The 12354-nt window shown below is 37.3% G+C and overlaps 2 protein-coding genes across 2 annotated transcripts; one reads left to right on the top strand and one right to left on the bottom strand.

Moving 5' to 3' along the window:
* Positions 1 to 852: 852 nt before the first annotated feature.
* On the bottom strand, positions 853 to 4011 carry BETA-UP (beta-ureidopropionase). Its single transcript, XM_021979177.2, has 6 exons — positions 3787 to 4011; positions 3315 to 3422; positions 2523 to 2711; positions 2209 to 2436; positions 1896 to 2120; positions 853 to 1388 (listed from the first exon to the last, which is right to left on the bottom strand). The coding sequence occupies exons 1-6, from the start codon at positions 3925 to 3927 to the stop codon at positions 1023 to 1025; spliced, it is 1257 nt and encodes a 418-aa protein (XP_021834869.1). The 5' UTR covers positions 3928 to 4011; the 3' UTR covers positions 853 to 1022.
* A 4394-nt stretch (positions 4012 to 8405) lies between these two features.
* On the top strand, positions 8406 to 11890 carry LOC110774625 (vacuole protein). The gene is made up of 6 exons (XM_021979190.2): positions 8406 to 8760; positions 8867 to 8962; positions 10260 to 10300; positions 10571 to 10688; positions 11162 to 11242; positions 11538 to 11890. The coding sequence occupies exons 1-6, from the start codon at positions 8554 to 8556 to the stop codon at positions 11592 to 11594; spliced, it is 600 nt and encodes a 199-aa protein (XP_021834882.1). The 5' UTR covers positions 8406 to 8553; the 3' UTR covers positions 11595 to 11890.
* The last annotated feature ends 464 nt before the right edge of the window (positions 11891 to 12354 follow it).

Raw genomic sequence — 12354 nt, 5'->3', positions numbered from 1 at the left:
CAAAATTTATAGTTTCTTTATGTCTTATTAATGCATATATTTATTAAACTGTTTTTTTTTCTTTATGCAGAGGTGCTAATTTGATTTGAGGAGTATGAAACTCATGGAATTTTATTTCTATTTGTAATGGAAATTTACTTGTTTTGATTTGATTTTCTGTTATGGTCTGTAATAATTTCTGTGAATTTGGACATGTGTGATGGATGATGATTTTCTTAAGTTTTTTAACTTTGCAAGTATGCAAATTGTGATTGAGATTACTCTCACAATTTGCTTGGTTTGTAATATATATTTATGTGAATTTGGACATGTGATGGATGATGATTTTCAGGTTTTTATTTGTATTTGAATGATATATGCTAAAATTGTGCAGAAGTACAGAAACTGGAAAAATATACAGGAGTCCTAAACTTTAATGGGCCTAGAAATCTGACCCCAAAAAAAAATGGGCATGGAAAATTTAAAAAAAATAAACCACCTTCAGTTGTTGCTCTTTTTGGGCCTCGGCAGAAACCTCCACCGACCCAACCCGACCCAACTTATTCGGGTTTCGAATTCATTCAAAATTGGGCCTAAAAATGAGATGTACGGTTTGCTCAATGGGCCTGCCGACATGACCCGGTTCGGTGACCGATTTGGGCCTATACCCAACCCGACCCGATCCGTGTTCACCACCACTATTTTTCATAAAAACTCAAGAGGAGGGGCATCGACACAGATGCTATAACTCAAACTCTTGTCTAAGGGAGCAATTACTCCAAACCACAGCACTTGTGGGTCCTTTGCCACTGTGGACATTTTTATTTGTAAGCTAATGTAAGTTTTTTGGTTTAAATTTATAAGAAATTGATATTAAAAAACAATGGCGAAATGGTCACTTTATGGGAAATAACTACAGATACTTTATGGGAAATATCTACAGATAGCCAATGCTTATTTTTCAACGGCTAAGAAATTGATGCACACAAATTTACTTTTTTAACTACATGTTCAGACTGCAGACCAAGTAGAAACTAAAGAACTTAGGGAGACTTCTTGTGTAACAAGGGATCAGAAATGACTTGGGGCTCAAAATCCGGCTTCAAATACTGAGCAAGCAAGTCAGCATACAGCTCATAACGAGCAGTCATTCGGAATCCCCACTTGTCTTTTATCTGCCTACATAGGTTGAGGTCCATGTCTGAGATCAACAACCCATCCCTATGGCGTGATAGAGAAGGAGTGCACGAGGCATCTGGGGCTGAAAAATGGCTGGATCCGTAGAAATGCCCGAAATCTGCATGTTCCGGCTTTCCATCACCGGAAGTGAATGGATTTGGGAAAACCTCAGTCCCTACACGGTTGATTGACCCAACAAAGTAACTGTTTGCAATTGCAGCATTACGGGCCTACAAAACAGAACAGTCGAATGGCATGTTACTTGACTACACAAAACAGTTCATCAAGGTTCTGAAAATAAACTGTCTATAAGATCATTAAAGGAGAACAGCTCATATTTGATCATCCAAGAAACATAAGATAAAAATGGTAAATTGACAATTTGTTAAAGATTGTGCAAGTGTCCATATGGCTTTATATCCTAGAGACTTCATAGCATTACAATTACAGCTAAACTAAGAAATCAAGGGCAATTCCCCTTGAAGAAAAAGAGGCTTTTCTCTTAAACATAAAAATATTTCCTTTCTGTGTATGACATTATTTTGTATCACAATTCGTTTTGAAATCAGAAGTTTAAAAAATCTGAGAGAGAAATCTATTGCAAAAGAGTGGATTATAGAATGAAGAATGAGTAAAAAGTAACCTTGTCGAGGACACACGGGGTTTGCAAAGTTAAAAGAGAGAAAATATCACAAAACAGTGGCTCATAAAAATAAAACAGATGGGTAATAGTTAACCTCAATGGGCCACATCGGTTCGCTGAGTTCACCAACAGTGGCGGAAGGGTTGAAAACAATCTCTGCACCATTCAAGCCAAATGCTAACCAATTTAAAGGATGGTGCCTTCCATAGCATATGTTAACAGCAATTTTCCCAAAAGCTGTCTCAAAGACTGGATGTCCAGTATTTCCTTCCATATAATACGTACTCTCGTTGAAGTCACCAACTCTTGGTATATGGTTCTGTCCATTATCATGTGTCAATATGCCTTTCAACAGAAAAGTATGCAAGTAAAAAATAAGTTAAAAACAGATACACTAATTCACTTACCTTTCGATGCTTGCCAATTATGTTCCCATTATTTCCAATTACGACAGCAGTGTTCCAGAGAGTCTCTCCATGGTTGACATCCCTCTCAAGAATTGGACTTATAATGACCATGTTGTACACTCGTGCAAAGTCCTGGAGGAATCGAGTTGATTCCCCATCTACAGGCTCTGCAAATTCACACCACCTCTTCTCCCGTGTACAAAAGGCAAATGGCATTGTCCATGCTTCCTGGATTTAATTTGAATGGATTTGCTTGAAAATATCAGACAAAAGTCAATAAAACAGAGACCACACGGAAGGAGAGCATGACGAACCTGCAAGCATAATACATTGACACCTGCAGCACCTGCAGCATCAATTATTGGCCTTAATTTCTCAAAAACAGCCCTCTTCTGGTCCAAAAAGTGAGCAGTAGTTGGAAGAGCTATAGAGTTTTGAATGAGACCAACCCTAATTATTCGAGGTTCTCTCAACAACTCTGTGTCAGCAAGAAAGCAGAAGGCCTGAAAGAATATATAAGATCAACAGTCCAGACTAGTCAACAGCATAGCAGCAATTGATTGTATGATATACCATAGGAGACATGCCCAGGTATAAAAATTCAATTACACTCTCTAGAAACTAATTAAAACACATAAGGATAAGAGATATAGCATTAAAGTTGTCAAAGAGATTCTAAGATCAGGCTGTCCCAGAAGGAGACAAGGAGAAGGGGGTTGGGTTAGTTGAACAGAAATGCTGCAAGAAGCTGGAAGATTAGAGTGCTATGATTCGGTGTGTAAATTGCTGAAAGTCTACACTGTTGTTTGGATTGAATAGCTAGCTGAGAGACAGATTAGTTAGTTTACAGTTATGCAGTTGTGCAAAAGGAGAGTTGTGTTGTAATTCACTGAAACAGAGTGGATGCAAATCCGAAATTCATTTCAATAAAACTTTCCTTTCAGAAAGACTTCATTTTTCTTTAAAACACTTTTGGTTACAGACATCCAAGAGCCTACTAACAGGGACTTCCGAAGCCCTGTATATCACACCTCCCTTGACTATGAACTACTGGGATGTGAATGGTAATCGCAGGTCATTGCACAACAGTTAAAGTAACTTCGTACCTGGAGGTCAAAATTATGTCCTGAAGAGAGTGCTTTAGCAGATTCTGGGAGAGAAATTGTTTCAAGTGCCTTACCGCGATTCATACCCAAAAGAATACGGTTGACTTCCTGATAAACGCAAAATAACAAATAAAACCAATTAACATGGGGAGATTTAATGGTCTGATTTTCACGGAAATTGCATGAAAACATATCCGGGTACAATCCGAATGTCCATTTTCAAAGCATCTAAATCTGAAAACCAAATCCTCCAACCTCAAACTTCCAATAAATATGTTAAGAATTCAAATATGAAATCTTCAGACTTGAAGGAAACGAAAACAAACTCAGACTAAACCGTTGACTCCAGAGCAAACTGTCTCATGAAAAAAGGACGCAAACCCAACAAAGAACCAATCAAACTGATCACAAATCGATCACCAAAAGCACCAAATGACAATAACCCGACAGAAAGACAATTGAGAAAAGTGACCTGCAAAAGGTGGGGCTTGAGATTTTCGCTGAGGAGGCGGTGAAGTGAATCGTACCCACAAATAGAACCGTCGCTGGAAGCCTTGGTTGCTTCTTGAACTTGCCCATTTTGGGCGTCAGTGTTTTGGGCTGGTTTTTCCATTCTCTCTGTCGTGTTCTTCGTTTTAGACAGGGGAGCTGGTGATGCGTTTGTTCAGCTGCTGATTGAATTATGCACATGGAAGAGAGAAGTGTGATTGTAGTTTTGTGAATATTTTGTGACGTGTGACGCATGGAATATTCCACTTTTTTTTGTCTTTTTCTATTTTTTATATGAGTAATGCTATTTGGACACACAACATTGACACACTTAGTGACACCCGCTGATGTATCAATGTATCATTTGCTCTTCTTTTCTCCTCGTTTTCTGTTTAGCGAATGGTACATTGACACATCAACGGATGTCAACTAAGTGTGTCAATGTTGTGTGTCCAAATAGCATTACTCTTTTTATATAGATAAGGTGTGTTTTTTTTGTCTTTTCTAATCGAATTCTTTTTTTTTTCTTTTGGGTGTGAATGGCCTATTCGACATTATTCAAATTTTTTTTTTTGGTTTGAAACATGAGGTGGTCCTGAATGGGCCCCAACTATGGGTGTTTAAGCCTTAACCACAACCCAGACTAATTCCCACTCACACCGGGTCGGCCCGTAAGGGGTAAAGTGCTGGCCAAAGTGGTGACTCCATACGAGAGTAGGGATTGAACCCCTAACATCTCTTAAGGAATGAGAATGCTGAACCACTCACACCAACCACCCGGGTTACATTATTCAATTTTTTAATTGGACAAATCTCTATTTATTTATTTTATGCCCAACAAATTGACCGATATAAACGCCACAACTTTTTTTCATCTTAGATTTGTATTTAGTTCTATTTCAACATATAAGACGTTAAACGACATTCAACCAAACGATTGTTTCAATTAAACATTGATGGCATGTTTACATTTTTATTTTATTTTTTCTGAATATGACATGTTTACTAATTCATAATTGGATGAGGAGGAATTGAATTGAGGAGAGTTAGAATTCGGATTCCTATTGAAGTTGTTTACTAAATCATATAAAATCAAGGTAGGAGTGGTATTGATTCCTTATAAGCTATTTACTAAATCCATATGAATTGGAATTGAAACCAAATTGATTACTAAAGTGCCCTCGTTGTTGGGTTAAAATAGATGGCAAATTTGGAATTAAAAAATTGTGTGAGGATATGTTAGGTAAAAAGGATGGATTCCTAATGAGTTAGAATTCGAGGAATTAGAATACTACATCCCATCCAAGAGTCCAATTCCTCGAAAATCAGGAGTTACTCCTAATTTTGTGTGGGTTCCACTCGCATTTTCATTCCTCCATGTGAAGTAAACACATGTGTATCCATAATAGGAATTCAACTCCTTATTTTGATTCCAATTACGGATTAGGGAACATACCATAAACTATCACACTATTATTTAAACGACTAAATAGGTTTTTAATTCGGCAGATTTTTTATAAGAATGATCGTTGAAAATGAGTTGTTGCAATCATCATACAATATTGCAAAAGGAGAAAAAAAAGATAGAAGTGGAAGGTTAAAAAGAAAGGTAGCTAGAATAATTCACCAATCATAGCTCATTTGAATGAATTATTTGGGTTTGGATATTGCCATAAATATCATTTTCCAACAAATTAAAGATTTGAAGGAATTATTTGAACTTTAGAAAGTGCAATAGTTGTCCTTTGCCTATGAGTTGGAGCACATGTATCGTCTACTTATTCTCATATTGAGTTCAATTTCATTAAATTGTCTTCTTATTATCTTAGTGCAACTGCAATGTGGAGGTGTAAAAGGAAATGTAAACCACTTTTGCATCTTCAATTATCAGAAAGTGTTGCGGTGGGCAGTTGTACATGGGGTGTAAAATTCACAACCGACTGAATAATGTAAAAGTTCTACTACAAATACATCCAAAATTACATCTTCACAAGTGGGACAAGGTGCTAATAAGTTGGAAAGATAAGGCTAGTTGGCACTGGATAAGAGCATCTCCAGCGCAAAGCTCCACCTCGGACAGGGGGGGGCCTAGGCCCGCGAACACATTTACAGCGCACTTCAGCAGCCCCGGTAAGACTTGGGGCCTATCAATTCGGGCAAGACCCAAGGCAAAATCAGCCAATTCTCCTGCCCGAGGGTTGGTCACGTCAATACTTAGGCCCCGTTTGGGATTGCTTTTTTTGGCCAAAAACCTGCTTCACTTTAAAGTTAAGCAGTTTAAGATGTTTGGTAAAAATAAAATATCCCGATTATTTTAAAAGCAGTGGCCTTTTGACAACAGCTTTTAAAAGCAGACTCTGGGTTGCTTTTCAAAGTTGCTTTCAAAAGAAGCAGAGATGAACCTTTAATGAATCTTTTTAATTCCCAAAATACCATCATTTATTTTTAAAAATGGCACCACCTCCACTTCCACATCCAACTCCACCACTTGCACCACCACATTCACCACCTCCACAACCACCGCCACCGCCACCACCACCACCACCACAAGCACCTCCTCCTCCAAGACCTCCACATCCACCACCGCCTACACAACCAACACCACCACCACCACCATGCTGCCACTACTACCACCACCACCACCTCCACAACCGCCATCCCCACCACCACCACTACTATAACCACCAACTCCACCTTCATCACCACCACAACCTCCACTCCATCACTATCACTACCACCACATGATTAGTACATAACACTTTTAACATCATGTTTATTTGAGTCATTATTAATAGTTACAATAATTTTATATTAAAATTTACCAAACGGTTTTGACATTGCTTTTTGTACTAACAGCACTTTAAAAATATTGTTTACCAAACATGGAGCTAATCTACTTTACAGCTATTTATTTTCAAAGCACAGCATAAGCAATTTTTTTTAAAAGTGACAGCAATCCCAAACTAGGCCTTACGCCAACCAGCCAGACGTCAACGCACGATTTTGAATTTTCACCTGGGGTGTTCGATTCATTATTTCTACTCCAATCCAATGGCTGCTAATTTTTATGTAAATTTTTTTTAACAAAATCGAACAAATTTGTAAAAAATACCAAATTTTTTTCTATAAATTTAACCTACCAATATTATTCACTTTCCATACCAAATCTTCATACAAATTCTTCTCCTTCCAATATTATTCACTTTCTACACCAAAATTTATACTACTAAATTTCATTTGTGTAAAAATGCAAATGGCATCTTCCATCGAAGCCGAAGGGTCGTGGATAACCATGGAAGATGTTTTGTTGCGTGAGTGTTGGGTCCAAGTTGGTCATTGCTCGATCACGGGCAATGAGATGAAAATCTCTCATATGTGGATAAAAATTCATGCCGAATTTTGTTAAAGATCACGTTCGACTCATACGGAAATGACCTTGGCTAGTAGGTAGAAAATTTTGAATAAAGAGTTAGGAAAATGGAGAGATGCGTTGGCAAAAGCGAGAGACAACGTTCAAATTACAAACATCATACATGATTTTTTTGAACAAATGGGGAAGCATTCTATATCGCCCTCAAAAATCAAAACTAGAGTACAACAAATTTGAGATAAAGTAATCTTTCAAGAGATTCTTACCGCGAGAGTGCCTACGTCTGTCCACGTTTTTGCCACGGTTGGGTTGTGAACCACGGTGGTGTTGGCTTGATTGATGGAGCATACCCACTGCTATAGCAACTTGATCATCATCTTCTTCCCACTCCCTTTCTTCTTCAGCACATTTGCGTATTCGTTCTTCATTTTCTCGTTCGGCCCTCTCCAACAACCTTCTCATGTAAGACATTGAGAGTAGAATGTGTTTTTTAAAATCTGAGAAATGAAATGATAGAGAGAATATGGTGTGAGAGATCTGAGTTGAGGCTGTGGTTTTATAGAGGGATTTAGAAGATAGAAGGGACAATTGTAGCAACTGAAAATCTTATCTGAAATTTGAGATGTGAATTTATAATAAATATGGACATGTGGCAACTGAAAATCTTATCTGAAATTTGAGATGTGAATTTTATAATAAATATGGACATGTGACAGCCAAAAATCTTATCCGAAATTTGGGATATGAATTTTATAATAAATATGGACACGTGGCAATCGAAAATCTTATCCATCGACCGGATATAGATTAGCTCTATTTGCTTTACTGTCAACTGCAACATTTCATGTCTTTGTAGCCAAACCCAGCAGCTCCCCGACTCCCACCACCACCACTATGTATCTCAAGTTCTAAACCCACAATTCCAACCGTTCAATTTTTTTTTTGGTCGAATCCAACCGTTCATTCAGAAGTAGTCAATTTGGGATTCTCTTCAACCACTTTAGGCCGACATAAAGCTCTGTTAACAAAAATCTTTCATCTCATGAAAAGAAAAACTCATAGATTAACAAATATCCCGCTTTGCTAATTTACATTGACTTTTAGGTAAGGACATGTTTGGTGCAGTATAAAAGCTTCTAAAAAATCCATTGTGCCACCACGTGGCCGGTACCTTTTTTTTTTTTTTTTTGGTGAACACGTGGCTCGTCCTTTCAGTTCCTTCAATAACAGGTCAAAGAATCCCGCTTCAAACACTCAAACGAAAAACAGAGGGAGAGCCAAATCCATGAGCGAAACAGAATCTATGCGTTGCAGAATATGAGATTTTCTCACTGAATAAATTAGCTGAAAATTTTCTCGGAGCCGAGAAAGCGCGAGAAAATGTCGACAAACAATGGAGAGGTAGAGGAAGGAGGAGGGAGCGGACGGCGAACATCTCCAACTTCGAGTAACACCAGACTGAGAATCAAAGCCGACCCTTTCTTGGTGTGCTGCAGATGCTTCAGCGTCATCACTGCTCTCACTGCCGTTCTCTGCATCGTCGTCAATGTCTTCTCTGCCATTGAATCTTTCAAGGATGGATCTGATGTACTCTCTCTCTCTCTCTCTCTCTCTCTCTCTATACATATATGTGTATATATTTATGGAGTTGTAGATTGGATGATTTGATTGTTTGTGTGTCGGTGAATTGTAGGTTTTCGACGGGATATTTCGGTGTTATGCTGTTTTGGTTGCGATTGTGGTGGTTGTGGCCGAGACCGAATGGGCGTTCTTTATCAAGTTCTGGAAGGTTCGTTTTCACTTTTCACTATTCTTAAGCCCTAACACATTTTATCAAAGGAAAATTTCGATTCTTAGAAATTAATTTTTAAGCAATTTTGGTAGCTGATTTTAACCTTAACACAACAAATTTATTACGAACATTGTGCGGTTTCTATGCTCTAGTTAGAAGACTCAGAGTCCAGAGTAAAAATGTGATTGAAATGTTTTATTTCTTTCCTTTAATTGTGGAAATCTCCAAATCTGATCTCGGTTAGAGTGATCGTAACCATAACTTGTTTCAAGGAAAAAGAAAGGAGAAAATATTGCTTAGAGGAGTAGAATCTGAAACTTTCACCATAGGAGATGTAGGTGTTGTCAAATGATACACGCTTTGGACTGAATGGGTGGGGAAAAGAATTTTGTTTTACAAAGAAAAATTATGTTTGGTGTAAAAGTGGACAAAGGAAGAAAAGAAAAGGTTTAGATTTCCATACGTTCTATTGTTGGCTTTTTATAATGAGAATGAGCAAAAAGAGAAGGATAAAAAAAAAATTAACTGAAACTTATGCGCAATTACAAGGGGAAGTTGGCTTACCAAAACAAAAGATACCAAATTTTGTAGTTTCTTGTCATATTTCCCCTCATTTACTCCATGCAACCTAAGCACAAGAAAACATTACAACTTTCTAAAAACAGTCTCTCTCTCTCTCTCTCTCTCTCTCTCTCTCTCTCTCTCTCTCTCTCTCTCTCATTTTCTCTTGCTGTACAAGAGCCAAACATAGTGTAAGAAGACATCTCCTTTATGGATGCCTTGAACTGATTATAGGTCAGTGTTCCAAAGGCCACTCCAATGCTCCTGATAGAAACAGACTAATTCTTCTATCAAGGATCAAATCTTCCCAAGGAAAATATGAAATGAACTTAATCCACATGGAATAAAAACTTATTATTAGATTTTATAATTCCTCAAATAAGGTACTTGATCTTTGTGATGATCAGGGACCCCCTTTCTCCCCAACAACCCACAGGAGGGGTTTTGCTAAGATGCGATTATAATTCCCAAACCAAAAGGATTGAAATAATAAAAATGAAAAAGAACCTGAGAGAGTACCAACAGTAAGACAGGCACTTGATAACATTCAAACCTTTGCTGCTAAGTGCAATCGTGATGAATTTCTGTCTCCATTTCTCTCATTCTTACTCTGTTTAGGAAAGATCAACAATTTACTGTTTTACAGTAACTCAAAATTTCTGGCAATGTTGGAGTTATTATTCAGAATTTTGCTTCTGTGATCTAATTTCAGTATTCAGTTAACTGTTTGCAGGTATTGGAGTATTGGGTTGGTAGGGGTATGCTGCAGGTCTTGTAAGTCTTCAAATATACTCAAAATATTTTGTTTCAGTTTCCTAGAGTATTTCTCTGCACCTAGAGATTGTAGAGCGCACCTCAGTTTGTTCCAAATTGAATATCGTAGCCTTATAACAGTATAATTGTAGCTATGAGGTCCGTGACAAAGAATAATGATGGGATGGAAATTAAATTTTATGCTTGACTTCGACTGAAGCAACTTGTCATATCTATTGCACACCAGCATAAATTTTATATGGTTTCTGAAGTCGTGATTGTTTGTACCAGTGTTGCGGTCATGACAAGAGCTTTTCCTGATGATACTGGTACAAGGAAGACGCTTGTTCTTCTTCAGAACATAGCAAGCTATATGCTCCTTGCTTGTGGTGGGGTCTATATTATTTCGGTAAGTCTCAGTAGAAGAATCCTATAAGAATTCTGGACATTTGTGTGTCTATGCCTGTGTGCATGTTTAAATGTCTTCTTGTAGCTGAGGTTAAAGATTTCTGTCTCAAGAGCATGATTAAAAATTCATGTCTTGTGTTGAGGGCTGCTTGGGAGTGGCAAAACATAACACACCAAAGTATCAGAAAATCTTTTAATATTCAACACTACAATAAGAAAAACGAAAAGCATTATTAATTCCAGACTTTTTTAATGGAAATAAGCCAATTACTAGAGGATCACAGTAATTATTGATAACCCTCACAGAATTACTTCAGGGAATTTGTTGTGTGTTGCGGTAGGGAGCACTAACCTAATTATATGAATGTTCTCGTGATATTTCTGGTTCATGAATTATGGTCAACTAGCAGTAGGAGCTGCTAAGTACATTGGTCAAAGTTCTATCTACTAATCTTCAATATTTGATTTTTTAAGGGAATTCTGTGCATTGGCTTCCTGAAACGGGCTCGGCAGAAGACAGAAATTTCAAGGGAGCAAGCGGTAAAGGATCTTGAGGTAAGCTTTCATATTCCTGGATTTCCAGAAGTGATGTGTGTTACTGGAAGTCCAGACATGGTTCAATGTTCCTTTTGCTTATCATACTTGCTTGTATATGGTTCTTACTACAAGGAGAAATAGCTTTAGCCCTGACATTAAAGGCTTGCTTGCTATAAGCTTTCTGCCATTTACGAGTCTTTGGTCTTTTTAGATAGTCTGTTTATGAGTTAGGTTAATTTGTGTTTGTCAATTGTCTGTAAGTCAAATCTATTACAGAAGTTTGCTTACATTCACCTGTTTGCAACAATCACAGGAGTTGGAGCGGCGAAGGGAAGAACTTGAACACTTGCTTATTGAGGAAAGAGATTAAGACACTATGGTACGGTACCATACCGTACCGTAGACACAGAGTGATTCTCATGAACCTTACTCTTGTTTCAGTATTTGATTCTGCTAGTGAGTGGCCTCAGAACTAGTTACTTTGTAGGAGTTTATTTGTTTGTATAGTTGTGAAAAGGCATGTTATTGATTTTCCAATGTACCGAACATAAGAAATCTTGGCTGTTATTCATTTGTTTAGATAAAAATCTCCATAGGCTGTTTTAAATTGATGGATTGTTTTCTGCCATAAACAGAGGTTTATTAATGAAGTTGTTTTCCCTTTTTGGTTGCGTTTGGCCATGACAAAATTATTAATTTCCCCCAATAACTTAATTAAGATTTAGATACATATAATCTGTACTTTATATTAAGAGAACCCTCTTGTCAGTTGATAGTGTATTTATCCAATGCCACGGAAAGAAAAATTGGGGATAAAAAAGGTAGGGGTATTGAAAGCATTTGCTTGGCTAAGCTGTTTTGTTGCCTCATCCATGTGAGAGGTGAAATGCTAGATTCTCTAGTTGGTCTGACTGTTAGATGTTGAATTTTTTAAAAGGTCAATTTTTTTTTTTTTTGGGGTTTTATCGGGTTTGCACTATATCATAATTGTCAATTTACACCGTAAGCTTTTTTTAAATTGTATATTTGTGTACCCTTGAACTTTACATACATTACTGGAAAAAAAAAAAAATCACATATAGTAATAGTCAAGTTGAAAGATAAAGATAAGATGGCAATTGCAAATTACC

Source organism: Prunus avium, chromosome 8, assembly GCF_965620075.1.
Source record: "Prunus avium chromosome 8, drPruAviu1.hap1.1, whole genome shotgun sequence".
NCBI classification, from domain to species: Eukaryota; Viridiplantae; Streptophyta; class Magnoliopsida; order Rosales; family Rosaceae; genus Prunus; species Prunus avium.
The sequence above is the reverse complement of the archived record's forward strand: the minus strand, read 5'-3'. Positions and strand labels throughout refer to the sequence as shown.

Excerpts from the sequence above, each read along its gene's own strand:
- LOC110774625 (XM_021979190.2), top strand. The coding sequence starts at position 8,554 with ATGTCGACAAACAATGGAGAGGTAGAGGAAGGAGGAGGGAGCGGACGG. Across the intron at positions 8,761-8,866 it reads CTTTCAAGGATGGATCTGAT|GTTTTCGACGGGATATTTCG; the intron begins GTACTCTCTCTC and ends GGTGAATTGTAG. Across the intron at positions 11,243-11,537 it reads AAGCGGTAAAGGATCTTGAG|GAGTTGGAGCGGCGAAGGGA; the intron begins GTAAGCTTTCAT and ends CAACAATCACAG.
- BETA-UP (XM_021979177.2), bottom strand. The coding sequence starts at position 3,927 with ATGGAAAAACCAGCCCAAAACACTGACGCCCAAAATGGGCAAGTTCAA. Across the intron at positions 2,712-3,314 it reads GACATAATTTTGACCTCCAG|GCCTTCTGCTTTCTTGCTGA; the intron begins GTACGAAGTTAC and ends ATATTCTTTCAG. Across the intron at positions 1,389-1,895 it reads AACCGATGTGGCCCATTGAG|GCCCGTAATGCTGCAATTGC; the intron begins GTTAACTATTAC and ends TCTGTTTTGTAG.